The following is a 15,349-nucleotide window of genomic DNA, read 5'->3' on the forward strand; positions in this document are numbered from 1 at the left end:
AATGCAAGAGATAATGAACGGCAAAGCCAAAGGAAGCACAAAAGGAAAATAAAGCCTTTACAAAACCAAAGCCCCAGTTAGAAGCAGCTGGGTACAAGTCAACCTTGTAGAAAATGGAGTTTTGACTTAGAGGACAGCTTTGGGAAAAATCTCATAGGATGCGGAAGATAAGGACCAAGAGACAAAAGTGGTTAGAAAGAATAATAGTGATGGAAAACAGAAGCAGCATAGGACTAGGTGGACTTTCTGGTGGGGAATATAGGAGAGAACAAAAGGAACTACATAACATTGTATTTCTTTGATCTCAAATTATCAATTTCAGGTGCACTGGTTTTTAAAAATAGCTTTTAGGGAATTAAAGAGGAATGATAGTAATAAATGAATGTGTCCTTCATAAGACACTTCTCAGTTTGAGAAAGATTAAAATATGAAAGAAATAGCTCAGCCCGTATGGCTCAATGGTTGAGCAGTTACCTAAGAACCAAGAGGTTACGGTTTGATTCCTGGTCAGGGAACATGCCTGGGTTGTGGGCTTGATCCCAGGTGGGGGGGTGGAGGAGACAGCCGATCAATGATGTTTTTCTCTTGTTGTTTCTATCTCTCTATTCTTCTCCCTTCCTCTCTCTCTAAAATTAATAAGGCATGATAAATAAATCAATAAAATATGAAAAATATGTCTTTTAATTGAAGAAATATGGCATTCTTCCCATAAGAAAGGCTTCCCAAAGTAAATGAATGGCAGATCAGAAGTTTCATCATGTTTCAGAGAAATAAACGCCGCACGCAAAACAAAAATAAATAATATTAGTATGGTGTTATTTAAGGCTAAAGGACAAACTATCCATTGGAAAAATAGATAAATTAGGCTGGCCATAAATTATCTCAGCAACATCAGATTCCAGAAGACAAAGATAAAGAGCTTAGGGGGAAAAAAAAGCAGGAGGAATGAGACCCAAGAATTCTATTGCCACATTCTCTGTATGGCTTCTGTTATATTTCAATTAGGCAACCCTGATTTAGATTGCTCTAGATGAGGCAAGGGAGGGTGGGGGGAAGGAGAAGAGATCAACCAAAGGACTTGTATGCATGCATATAAGCATAACCAATGGACACAGACACCAGGGGGGTGAGGGGTGGGGGACAAGGGAGAGACAAGGACACATATGTAATACCATAATCAATAAAGAAGAATAAAAAAGAAAGAAGTTGTCTCTGAACCAGGGAACTGGAAAACAGTGGGAAGAGGGAGACATTTTTCACTTTATGACTTTTGGAACAGTTTAAGAAAGAGGAATGCAAAAATACCTCATTAATAAGTATTTAATTGGTTACACATTAAAATTAGAACATTTTGGATATATTAGGCTAAGTAAAATGTATTATTAATTTTATTTCTTTATTAACGTGGCCACTAAAATTTTTAAAATTATATACAGACAGTCCTCGGCTTATGTGGGACTCAACGTACATTGTTTCGTGGTTACGTCGATATCTCCCATTTATTTATTAAAAAAAAAGTTCCATCATTTCGACGTATATACATAAGTGCTTTATGTTTTTTATTATTTATTTACCACAAGTAAAGGTCAGGAATTACCGTATTTCTTTTACATTTTTTTTTTACTGTTTCACTTCATTACTGCTGTGTATGTGCTCCATGTGAGTGACATAGGTGCTTAGGTAAGTGGGTTCCAACTTACGGTGAAAATAGCGTTACAAGTCAGGCAGTAGGAACGGATCTTCGATGTAACCCGAGGACCTACTGTATGTGGCTTCTTGCATTCTGTTTCTGTTGGACAGTGCTGATCTGGTCGGTGTAGAAGGCAAAAGGAAGAGTCAAAATAAAGAACCCAAGAATGTGTATGGACTTATGGGTACATTAATTCCATAAACTTAAAGAATTCTAATAATTCTTTAAACTTATAAGTAAAATGGAAATAACTGTGGTATTGTGACCACAAACCAAGAAGTATAATTCTTGAGAGAAAAACTACAGCATAAAATACCTAAAGTTTAAAAAGTAATTTCATGACAATAGATTGGGAGACGCCCTTTGCTCCTATAAAATACAAACAAAAAATTAAAGAAGAGGAAAGAAATGTAAACAGGCTAACTTTCTTTATCTTTCATAGGTGAGGGTCATAAATATTATTGTTTCATTTCTAAAGTTGATGAATTTAGACATTTAAACTAAAACCTTTTTTGCAAATGATTTTACTTAGTTTGCTCTAAGTAAAAATATGATATGTATTCTTCTAAATTAGTGATTAATGAAGGGGCAATAGATAAAAAGACAATAGGTGACAAGGCAAAAAGTTAAACAAAAGAAACAGTTGGGAAAAGTAAAGGATAATATATAAAATAGAGGTGACAGAAGTAAGCCCAAACATATATCCTATATAATAAAAGGCTAATATGCAAATTAACTGAACAGCAGAATGACTGGTTGCTATGACACACACTGACCACCAGGGGGCAGATGCTCAATACAGGAGCTGCCCCCTAGTGATCAGTGAGCTCAACCAGAAGCTCATAGCTGGCCAGCGCAGCAGTGGTGGTAGGAGCCTCTCCTGCCTCCGTGGCAACACTAAGGATGTCTGACTGATGGCTGAGCAGGCCTAAGCCATCAGTCAGACGTCCCTGAGGGCTCCCAGACTGTAAGAGGGCACAGGCTAGGCTGAGCGACCCCTCCCCCCCCGCCCCCCAGTTCATGAATTTCATGCACCGGGCCTCTAGTTGTACAATATAACATAAAAAGAGTTTAATTCCCCTCCTTAAAAAGAAGATTTACAGATCGGATCAAAAAGCTGAATCCAGCCAAATACTTTCTACCAGAGATAGATCTATAATAAAGAGATTTGATAACTGACATTAATCGTTTGCTACCCAACAATGTTATAATAGGTGATGTTAAGATCAATAAAAGTATATTTATATTAAGTGAGGCATTGTGCATGCTTTCGTTTTTAACTACTTCCCTTTTTAACATTTTTTTGTTTCTTTTTTTAAAACCAATATATATTGAGTATTAACGATTGATCAGTACAATTCTAGAATAAGAGAAAAGTCATTCATTGAACACTTCAAGAATTATACATAGACTCAGTGATAGTCATATACTGAAAAGGAACCGTCCTACAGAATTCATTGGTTTGTACTCACTTTACCTGGCTTATTTGATTTCAACATGAGTTTTTTCAAAAAATTGATTTCTGTCCTTGTTTATTTAAATCAAATTTACTTTCATGATTTCAATGATTTTTTCAATAAAATCATTGAATATTTCATATTCAATGATATGAAATATTCAATGATTTCAATTAAGAATAAATTATTTTAAAAAAACAACTACTCCCACCATCTACCCTGGTACATCACTCTTAAGACCACATAATTTATCATTCAAACTAGATACTTAATAATTATACCTTATTGAGGCATAATTTATATACAATATAATACATCCATTTAATTTTTTTAGTGATTAAAGGCAATATTTTTGTCTTGTTCCTGATCTTAGTGAGAAAGTGTCTAGTTTCTCACCACTAAGTACAATTTAAGCTATGGGTTTTTTGTATGTGCTCCTTTTTAATTAAAATATGGTTTTATTGATTTCAGAGGAAGGGAGAGGGAGAGAGAGATAAAAACATCAAAGATGCAAGAGAATCATTGATTGGCTGCCTCCTGCACACCCCCTACTGGGGACTGAGCCCACATCCCAGGCATGTGCCCACCAGGAATTGAACCATGACCTCCTGGTTTTTGGACGATGCTCAACCACTGAGCCACACCATCTGGGCTGTAGGGTGTTCTTTATCATGTTGAGGAAGTTCTCCTCTGCTCAGTTTGCAGAGAAGTTTTTGTTGTTTGTTTTTTTTCTCTCTTATAAATGAGTTTGGATTTTGTCAAATGCTTTTTCTGCCTCTATTCATTTGATCATGTGACTTTTCTTCTTTAGCCTGTTGATGTAATGGATTACATAAATTGATTTTTGAACGTTGAACCAGTCTGAAATAAATCCCACTTCATCATGTGTATAATTCTTTTTATATTGTTGGATTCGATTTGCCAACGTTTTGTTTGAGGACTTAAAAAAATTTGTATCCGTGAAAGATATTGGTCTGCAGTTTTCTTTTCTTGTAATGTCTTTATCTGGTTTTGGTATTAGGGTAAGTCCAGCATCACAGAATGATTTACAAAGTATTCCCTCTGCTTTTGTTTTTTGGAAAAGATTATAGAGATTTGGTGTAATTTCTTCCTTAAGAGTAAGGTATAATTCACCAGTGAACCTATCTGGGCTCGTGCATTCTGTTCTGCAAGTTTATTTATTGATTCAATTACTTTAATAGATATAAACCTATTCAGATTGTCTATTTCTTCTTGTGTGAGATTTGGCAGATTGTATCTTTTGAAAAATTGGTCCATCGCGCTATCAAATTTGTGAACATAGAATTGTTCATACTATTCCTTAATTATTCCTTTAATGACTGTGGGATCAGCAATGTCTTCTCTTTAATTACTGATATTAATAATTTTTGTTTTCTCTCTCTCTTTTTTCTTAGCTTGGCCAGAGGCTCAAAGATTTTATTGATTTTTTTTTCAAAGAATAGCTTTTACTTTTGTTGATTTTCTCTATAATTTTCTGTTTTCAATGTTAATGATTTTTGCTCCATTTAAAAATTATTTATTTTCTTCTGCTTAGTACTTTGGATTTAATTTTCTTTTTTTCTTTCTAAGGTGGATACTTATATGATTCTTAGGTGATCAATTTTAGGTCTTACTTCTTTTCTTATTTGCATTCAGCACTATACATTTTTCTGTAAGAACTACTCTTGATGCATCCCACTCCTCATCCTCAGTTCTTCCCTGTGTGGCCCTGCATGGTGTGCCATGTCTCCTGTTTCTAGGGGGTTATGAGTAAAATGAACACTTCTTCCTCATTAAAATTGCTTTTTTTGGGTACATCATACTATATCAAATTAAACAAATCTTATGTGGATCTGAGTTTCTGACCTATATTATTTTCCTTGTCTCTGAAGAGCTTTTAACTTTTTTTTTCTTTTTTTTGCAAGACAGGTTTACTCGTGACAAATTCTCTCAATTTTTTGATTGTTTGAGGAAGTCTATTTTTACTTTACTCTTGGAGGATAATTTTACTGGTGCAGAATTCCAGATTGATGTGTTTTGTCCTCTCAATATTTTAAATATTCTACTCCACTCTCTTCTTGCTTACATAGTTACTGGGAAGTCAGATGTAATTCTTATCTTTGCTGCTCTATAGGTAGGGTATTCTTTTGTTTTGTGGCTTTATTTATTTATTATTTATTTTGCTTGGTGTTTACAGAGCTTTCTGGATCTATAGTTTTTGTGTCTGACATTAATTTTGGGGAAATTCTCAGTCATTGTTTCAAATATTTCTTCCCCTCCTTTTCCCCTTTTCCCTCTCGTGTTCCCATTACACATATATTGTAGTTTTCATAGTTGTCCCACAGTTCTTGTATATTCTGTTCCATGTTTTTCCCTTTGCTTTTCAGTTTGGGAAGTTCCTATTGACATATCCTCAGACTCAAAGATTGTTTCCTCAGCCAACCCAGTCTACGAATGAGCCTATTAAAGGCATTCTTCATTTCTATTACAGTGTGTGTGTTTTTGTCTCTTGCATTTGTTGTTAACATTGTTCATCTGTTCTTACGTATTGCCTACTTTTTCCATTAGAGCTATTGGCACATTAATCATAGTTATTTTAAATTCCTGGTCTGATAATTCTAACATCCCTGCTGTGTCTGAGTCTGGTTCTCATATGTGATCTGTCTCTTCAATTTTGTTTTATGCCTTTTAGCATGTCTTATAATTGTTTGTTGAAAGCTAGACATGACATAGTGGGTAAAGGAAACTGTACCAAAAAAGTATAGGGGTGGGCAAAAGTAGGTTAATAATAACACAAGAAAGAAAGAAAGAAAGAAAGAAAGAACAAAAGAAAGGAAGAAAGGAAGAAAGAAACAAGAATAAACTCTGTGTTTCACGTACTCACAACTGTAAACCTACTTTTGCCTGCCCTGTATTAGTGATGTGGTTGTGAGCTGAGGAAGGAGGGGAAGCATTCCATAGTTCTGTGATTAAATCTCACTTTTACTTTTTGTTTGTTGTGTGAGCCTGTGCTCTGGGCTGTGAACTTCACAGATGCTTCTCATATTTTTTTTCACCTCCTTAGATGGGACAGGATGGCTACAGGGGCCTGGAATTGGGTCTTCCCCTTCCTTGAGGTTGGTTAGGTTCTAGTAAGATCCCAGTAGGATTTTACTGGTAAGATAGTTCCTCCTGAGGGCAGGGCTTGTTCAGAAGAATAGAAGTTTGTGGAGTATTTCAAAGCGCTTCTTTGCTCCTCAGTAGATAAAACTTAACAAAAGTATAGGTGTCATCCTAACACTGGGCCACGGCCTGGAGTTTTTAATTCTCAACAATTTCCAATTGTAGTTCAGGTTTTCCTACCCAGGCACTGGTTTCCACAGAGGTTTCTACTCCTTTAAATTGTGATTTTTCCATATCTGCTTACCTATCTCTCCAATTCTGGAGCAGTGGTTTACCCTATGGCCTCACTTCTGATGGCTATAAGAAGAGTTGATGATTTTCAGTTTCTTTCACTTTTTACCTGCTGTTAGGAGGACAGAGTTCACTTCAAGCTCCTTACATGCCAGATTAGAAACAGTCAGACTAGGACAGTCTTAAGAGATAAACAAGAAAACATCAATCATCACACTCAGGAAAATAGAACTTTTAATTTAAGCAGGAACTAAAAATATACCCAACTCCACAGCCTAGATTTACATTTGATATTTTTTAAAAACTTGGATCAGACTTTATATACTCAACTGTGCATTTATCCACCGTTAATGTATATTGTAGTAAAATTTAGCAAGCATTTACTTGCCTGGCATTGTATTAGGAGAATCCCAAATAGAAGAAAACATGGTCCATTCTCTTAAAAATTACACTGAATATGGATGACAAGACATCTACACAAAAATACATAACATAGCTGAATAAAATATACACCTCAGTTTTTAATAAATAGTGGTGTAGACTGAGTGTTGGGAGCAGGTGGGAACATGGAAGGTGGATGCCCCTACAGTACTTAGGGTGTAGGTGGGGCAGCTCTTACCTGTAGTTGGGATTTGAATTTGTGCATAAGACAGGACTTTTCATGCTTGAGGCAGAGGGAAAAAAAACAGTGTAGATACCATGTTTGGTCAGCTCCAGAGCAATAGGGAATTGGAGAGCTCTCCAGCGAGTCTGGAAAGTTATAACAGAAAGGAACCATCACAGAGCCTCCCATCTTGGATATCCCAGCAGGTCTGGTATCCAAGCACTGTCAAAGGTTACCAAGTGTATATTGGACAGGATTCTTTTGCGTGGGAATTGTCAAACTAGTCAAGCACAAATGGGAATTATTGGCTGAGCTGCTTTAAAAAGTTCAGGAATTGGTCAGACTGATGAGGATATTGATGCCATCACAAACATGTCTCTCTTGATCTTGGAGTTCTCCTTCAGGGCGGCAAGAGGACCCAGAAACTGTAGGCTTTTGTGGAGTACAGATGGGGAGATGACTTGATCTTTAGTTCTTACCATCTTTCAGGACTTCTTGTTCCTTTGGCTGCAAAAGGCGGGGAAGAGAGAAATTAAATTTTATGGTTTTAGAGTGCTATTTGTACCATGTTTGATTTAGGATTTAGCAGTGTAAACCTCCAATAAACTGTTTACATATTTATTTCCAATCCAGTGGACTCAAGACTTATTTACACCAGTGCCTTTGGTGTGCTATTATAATTTACGAAATAATCACTGTTTTCTTTTAGTGTTTGAACCTGTCAGAAGGTTGCAAGCTTTGCAATGTGCCTTTGTATTTCACTAAATGAAGCTTTTATTTCCTACTCCACCAAGTCACTTTTAGAACTCAATGCCCTATATTATAAAACAGATTGCCCCCATCAAAAATACAGTTTACCATTTGGAATGAGCGAGATTTGTCTTCACAGATGTTCATGACCAAAGGAATGTAATCAAAGAAAGGAGGTAGTTAGTTGTTATCCATTATTACTGTCTAATTTTGTCTCCTGGCAACGGCTGTCGAGTTTCCTTCACCATTCTGTGTGCTGGCCTACACGTGCTGCACATCCCCACAGGAAACAGCGAGGCCATCTGGTTGCTGCCCAGTACTCAGTGTGTAGAGCCTTCACTCCATATGTTTGGCTGTTGATTCTCCCTGAAGTGGATTCAGGGTGCCCTTCCCTCAGAGATGATACTAGCTTTGAATTCCAACCAGCCTCTTAGAATTTGAGTATTTGAAAATGTGAGAATGGGCAAGTTAGTTCACTTGGCAGCTACTTGAGCTGGGGGCTTCTCTGTGCCCAAGTCTGATTTGGGGTATATAACCTCCAAAATGGCCGGTTACCTTCCCCAGCGTATCGCTTGCTCATGCCACTCTCTACTTCAGGACCTTCCATCATAGCCTCAAGGGCTGAGGGCCTTTGGGGTTAGGAGGAATCTTCCTGACGTGTTTCAACCTTCTCATAAGTGCTGGGCCCCCCACTCTGATGTCTTGGGACCTCCACAACCCCAATCTTTCCTTCACTTTTATTTTGGAAAAGTTGGCAATTTAGTACTGGCTGTTGGCTTCCTGTTCCAAACTTCAAGATGCCACAAGACAGATAGGGAAGTTGAACCATGAAAGAACCGAGAGCTGTAGGTAATTAATCAAAAGGGATTGCCCAAGAATAGACCACAGGGTATGGTGTGGAAGGACTTGGATAAGATCTGGAGCTGGAAAGGGGGTTGGGAATGGTGAGCCCAGATTACAACATTGGAAATTTCTAGCTGCAGTAGTCTGCTCTCTTTTATCCACACCTCTGGAGGAACACAAGCCTTCACCCCATTATCAGGAATACGTTACCAACCAAAGGGATGGAAAATGACCATACACACACTCTCAAAAATTAAATTTCTCTTTAAGGCACAAGCAATATGAAGGCTAGACAAATCAGAGAAACTTATTCGAAAGGAAGCAGAAGTAATGGAAAAAGCAAATAAGAAGGTCAAGTGAGAGACATCAGACAGATGGCCCAATAAAACATCTCTCACTCGTCTCCCTGGCTCCCCAACAATAATTTAGCATCCCTCTCTGAACAAAGTGGGATCTTTGGGAACCAGGTAGGAGACTGTGAAACCCGGGTGCAGTTTGAGACTGAAGAGAGCCATTTTGAAAAGGCAGGCTTGCACCTGGGTAGTCTACAAACTGACTGTGGTCTCAGTGACAGACCTGGAAACAGCTCTGTGCCCCGAGAGCTCAGCTGCATCCCCTTTTGGTTTGGTTCTGTCGCCAGCACTGTATACCAAGGGACCCGGGAGGAGTCATAGCTACTGTAGACCCTGAAGTGACCTGTGAACCAGCTCCAGCCCCTCTTGACCAAGACCAGGAACCCCTGGAGGTGAAATCATTAAGATGGCAACATAGGTTGTTCCCGACTTCAGTTCCCTTCTCAGGAAAATCAACTATGGTAGCAAACTATCTATGGGCAAGACACCACTGTGAAAATCCCAGAACCTGGGGGTAAGACAGAAACCAAGAAGTACCACATTAGAAGGGTAAGAGGAGTAGTTTCACTTAGATTACATTACCCCTCCCCCTAGGCCATCACAGCACCCTCACAGAGAGGGTCCTCCCAGGCCTTTGGTTTATCCAGTGGGAGAGAGAGCCCCTGGGGACACACGGCTCTCCAAGCATTGCAGGACACTTCCCAGGAGGCCCACTGAAGATTCACGTCATGGGGATTACTGGAGAATCTGCAGGACTTGACCACTGGGACCAGATAGAGATGGAGAGGGCGATTGAGCCTTATCACACCTGGTGCTCAGATCTTGATGGACCACATTCCGGCTTGCAGCAGCATCTGGGAAGAGATCCTAACCAGTGGCTCTGCCCATCCACAGAGCCAACTCCAAGGCCTGTATGGCCAGGGAGCTTAGTTGGCCATTCTGTCTGATTTGAGCCCCCAACCAATAGGTCATACCCGCTGTGGAGACCATTCTATGGCCTCACCCTCAGCAAGGAAGCAATTGCAGCCCCACCCAACTACTGAACATAGCCTCTGGTCCTGCATGAACAGATGCCTAGACAGCTGTAGAACCCATCTTATAGCTCTGCTCAGGCAGGGAACTAAGCCAGTAGCCCTGCCCAATTGTTGAGCCTAGCCACTGGCCTCATATAACCAGGGAACCTGAAGAGTGACCCAGGGAAGCCTTGTAGCACAGCCTGTGGTACCGCCCCTCAGTGGAGCCCAGCCTCCAGCCCTACCTGATTGCCAAACACAGCCTGTGGTCTTGCCTAGGCAGGAAGCCCAGCCAGCGACCCACCCTATCATAGGGTAGAGCCTGCCGCTCCAACCTACCAGGGAGCTGGACAGTGATCCTGCCCAACCTCAGAGCACAGTCTCTAGTCCTAATGCCCCTAGAATTGCAGGATACAGCGAGGGTCTTGCCCAATAAGAGAGCCTGGGCAGCAGCATCAACCACAGTGGAGCACCGCTAGCAGACTGCCTGATTGCAAAGTCTGCAACCTCAGAACTCTGAGACACAGTCTGTGGCCTTGCCTGGTGACAGAGCACAGCCCTGTCCAGAACATGGGATGCTTAAACACGGAGGCTAGCCAGTGGAACCATTCAGTTGGAGAACGCAGCCTGAGATTCCACCAGACCAAGAGCGATTGCAGGGCCCAATCCATAATCCTGCCCAACTGTAGAGTCTAGCTCTAGCCATTAGCATTGCTCTGCCAGGGAACACAACCTGTGACCTAGCCATACCAGAGGTAATTACAGAGCTCAGCTAGTGGCTCCAGAAAAATGGAAACACAACATACCCAAACTTCTGGGCTACAGCAAAAATAGTTCCAAGAGGAAAGTTTAGTGTTATAAATGCATACATTAAGAAAAAAGATATCAAATAAATAGCCTAACTTTACATGTCAAGGAACTAGGAAAAGAAGAACAAACTGTATAAGTACCACGCGCTAACCGATTGCTCCACTGGAGCTCCAAAGAAGAACAAACTTAGCCCAAAATTAGGAGGAAGGAAATAATGAAGACTAGAGCAGAAATAAATGAAACAATAGGAAAACAATATAAGTATCAAAAATATGAGTTGGTTCTTCAAAAAGATAAAATTGACAAACCTTTAGCTAGACTCAATAAAAAAGATAGGACTCAAATAAATGAAATTATAAATGACAGAGGGGACATCACAACTAGTACCACAGAAATACAAAGAATTATGAGATTACTGTGAACAACTTGGATAACCTAGAAGAAATGGATAGTTTCCTAGAAACAAATAACCTACCAAGAGTGAATCAGGAAGAAACAGAAAGTCTGAAAAGACCAACAATGAGGAAGGATATTGAGTCATATCAAAAACTGAAAGCCCAGGACCCGATGGCTTCACTGGTGAATCCTACCAAACATTCAGAGAAGGATTAACACCAAATCCTCAAACTCTTCGAAAGAATTAAAGAGGAGGGAACACTCCCAAACTCATCTACAAGGCTGGCATTACCTTGATACCAAAGCCAGATAAGGACACTACATGAAAAGAAAACTACAGGCCAATATGTTTGAAGAATATATATGCAAAATTCTCAACAAAATACTAGCAAACCCAATTCAACAGCACATCATATGGGTGCCAAGACAATTCAATATCCAGAGTATATTTAAAGATCTCTTACAATAAAACAATAAAAAGACAAATAACCCAGTGAAAAATGGGAAAATTATTTGGATAGATATTCCTCTAAAGAAGATAGACAAATGACCAATAAGTACATGAAAATATGTTCACATCATTCATCATTAGGGAAATGGAAATAAAAACCACAGTAAGATACCCATTTATTCCCACTAGAATGTCTATAATAAAAAAAGCCAACACATGTTGGTGAGAATATGGACAAATTGGAACCTTTATGCATTGCTGGTGGGAATATAAAATGTTGCAGCCACTTTGGAAAACAATTTGGTAGTTTCTCAAAATTTTAAATATAAAGTTACCATAAGACCAAAAATTCCAGTGTTGTCTGTATCTATGAGTTTTTATTTTTTTGGCATTGCTTGACAAATACTTGTTTTGTGTGCAGTGTATTATGTTCTAATCCAACTTTCCCGGTAGTTATTTCTTGTTATACAATGAGATTTTTCATATTGTAAATAACTTTTTAATTTTTTTACAGAATAAAAGCAAGAGACCTTCACTAACAAAATGAAGAACGTGCTAATTATATTTGTCCTGACCCTTTGGACTGAAACATTGGCAGATCAGAGCCCAGGTACCTGTATATTTTATACTTATTTATTTATATTTAGGAAAGTAAACATTTTTTATGCCTCAACAAACCCTTACTTCAGTAAATAGAGAGAAACAGGGAATTTATTTATTTTCTAAAAAATGAAAGTAGACAGCATTTAGTCGTAGTTGGAAGCTAACTTAATCTCTCAAAGATGACAGAAAGCCATGGGCAAATCATGAATTATGCTACACCTGGCTAGAGAAACTTTAATTATTCATTGATTTATTTATGTAAGTCCCAATGTTCCCTGACTCTATGAATAAAGTTAACCCATTTGTTCTGTACAATAGTTTGCATCTTGGCCTTAATAAATTAAAGAAAAGGTAAAAAAGGAACCCCACATAGAAATAATATTATTGCCTTCCTTCTCCTTTACAAATATAAAATAGGGAAGGAATATGGGTTATATATATATATATTTATATGTATATATGGAGAGATAGATAGAGAATATAAAAGCTAGGTTTTTCTACTCTCCTGCTACCCTAGGATTTCCTGATGAATTTCTGAGTTACTTTGAAAGACGATTGTGAGACATTTACCAGAACATTACAAGAGTGGGGTGGCTGATCATGACTTCTAAAGTAGACGTTGATGGTACATTCCCGGGCCCAGACTCTTTATAAGGCTGGTACACCAGTCCCGTACCCCACACCCAATCAGCTGCTGTGAATATTGCTTATAACAGCTCACAGATGTACCCCACTTTCTCAGGGGAACTGCTCACAGCTTTCCCAGAGCCATCTTACTCAAGAAGTTATGCCTGGAAACTGCCACTCCTTCCCTTCAATTCCTGGTGATGGTCTGCAGCCAATGCGATTGATAGGGGAACACAAATAAGAGTCCCTCTTGTCTCAAAGTATAATTGATCCTCGGGTATAATTGACACTCCAGAGTCCCCCCCAATCAGGCCAAGGGTAGACATCCTGCTGTGCTCCTCTTCAGCTTCCCTTACCCTGTTTCCCCTCAATAAGGGCCCTCCCTCAAATTCTTGTCTCAGATCTGCTTCTAAGCTTCCAACTCAAGATATCTGCTTACTTGATACTATTTCTAAAAGTTGCTGTTACTCCACAGACCACTCAGAGACTTTCTGGTATGTTTACTCTTTAGTACAATATCAGGCTTTGGGGTTCAACATCCAAAAAGAGGGGGAGAAATGTCGATTGTTTCTGGCATAGAGTTGAGAAAGAAAAATGTATTGGCTAACTTTACTGAAGTCCTTTTTTATTGTTTTTATTTTTAACTTAGCTTTATTGTTGAAAGTATTACAGATGTCCCCCTTTTTTCCCCACTGACCCCCAATCTCCCCCCTCTCCCCCACTCCATAGGCCTTCACTGCACTATTGTCTGTGTCCATGGGTTAGGCATATACTGGTATGCATATAAATTCTTTGGTTAATCTCTTCCAACCCCCCCCCCCTCCACCTTCCCTTATTTGACATCCAGAAGACACTTCCCGCAGGGTTCAAAGTTATCCTTAATATTAGCTAGGACATAGCCTCAAATGAGGACTGTGGTCCAAAACGTGAAGGCTGAAGAATCCCCTTGTTTGGTTTGTCATTTTATTTTGATAGGCCCAGGCCCTCAGTATGCAGATGTGGTGTTTCTGGTGGACAGCTCTGATCACCTGGGAATTAAGTCCTTCCCTCTGGTGAAAACATTCATCAACAAAGTGATCACCAGTCTCCCCATAGAGGCCAGCAAATACCGCGTGGCCCTGGCCCAGTACAGCGACAAGCTCCACAGTGAATTCCAGCTGAACACCTTCAAGGGCAGGAACCCCATGTTGAACCACCTCAAGAAGAACTTCGTGTTCATGGGCGGCGCCCTGCGGATCGGAAACGCTCTCCGGGAGGCTCACAGGACCTATTTCTCTGGACCTGCAAACGGCAGAGACAAGAAGCTGTTCCCCCCGGTTCTGGTGGTCCTGGCTTCGGCCGAGTCCGAGGATGACGTGGAAGAGGCTTCCAAGGCTCTTCGGGAAGACGGGGTGAGGATCATCTCGGTGGGGCTGCAGAAAGCCTCTGAGGAGAACCTGAAGGCCATGGCCACGGCTCAGTTCCATGTCAACCTTCGGACCGCCAGAGACCTCAGCACGTTTTCCCAGAACATGACGCAGATCATCAAGGAAGTGACTCAGTATAGGGAGAGAGAAGCTGACCCTGATAGCAAAGGTTAGAAAGCCTTGGGCGGAGCGGTGCCCAGTCCCCATGTGACCATATCTGAGTCTCTCCGCTTGCATCTCTTTCACCTCCTATTCTGGTTTTCATAATTGGCCAGACTGAGGTACTGGAAATTTCCTACACATCATAGTCTACTCTTCCTTTCTCCTGCCTTTTGTTTGTGTCATTTTCTCTGGCAGGAATCCTCTTGCGCTCCCTAGCTTTGGTACAGCTTGCATCTCCCCTGTCACCATTTCAATCTCAACCATGCCGTCTCAACCATGTTTTGTTGGAAGGTTTTCCATTCAGTTCTCTTTTTGGGTCACAGTTCCTTGTGCATACTTGATGACAGCAGCACTTCCCATGCTGTATCATTACCCGTTTCTGTGTTGGTCCCCCACCAATGAACTGAACTGGTAGTACCTTGAGGGCAGAATTAGCAACTTATATTTATTTACCTCTGTGTACTTTGAGGCAATAGTGCCTGACAATGAGCTGGTGTTCTATTTCTTACCTTTTGTTAAAAAAAACTTTGATTTTCAGAGTGAGCAAAAGGGGAGAGAGAGAAAGAGAGAGACAGAGAAAGAAACATCGATCTGTTGTCACCCATATGCTCCTTGACCAGGGATTCAACCCGAAACCTAGGTATGTACCCTGACATGGAATTGAACCCACAACCCTTTGGTGTTCAGGACAAGGCTCTAACTGACTGAGCCAGCCAGCCAGGGTTGTTGTTCTATTTCTTAGTGAGTGAATACGTGAAAGTCTTACAGGTAAGGAAATACGTTCCTCGTCT

At 40.0% G+C, this 15,349-nt stretch overlaps 1 protein-coding gene across 1 annotated transcript in view; it reads left to right on the plus strand.

Moving 5' to 3' along the window:
• The window catches only part of COL6A5 (collagen type VI alpha 5), a 98,965-nt gene that overhangs the window by 5,184 nt on the left and 78,432 nt on the right, over positions 1 to 15,349 (plus strand). Inside the window, exons 2-3 of the mRNA XM_006770213.2 lie at positions 12,275 to 12,370; positions 13,966 to 14,565. Coding sequence (XP_006770276.1) covers positions 12,304 to 12,370; positions 13,966 to 14,565 — 667 coding nt within the window. The 5' untranslated portion in view covers positions 12,275 to 12,303. The remainder of the gene's footprint in view (positions 1 to 12,274; positions 12,371 to 13,965; positions 14,566 to 15,349) is intronic.

The sequence above is a fragment of the Myotis davidii genome, unplaced genomic scaffold, assembly GCF_000327345.1.
Source record: "Myotis davidii unplaced genomic scaffold, ASM32734v1 scaffold962, whole genome shotgun sequence".
NCBI classification, from domain to species: Eukaryota; Metazoa; Chordata; class Mammalia; order Chiroptera; family Vespertilionidae; genus Myotis; species Myotis davidii.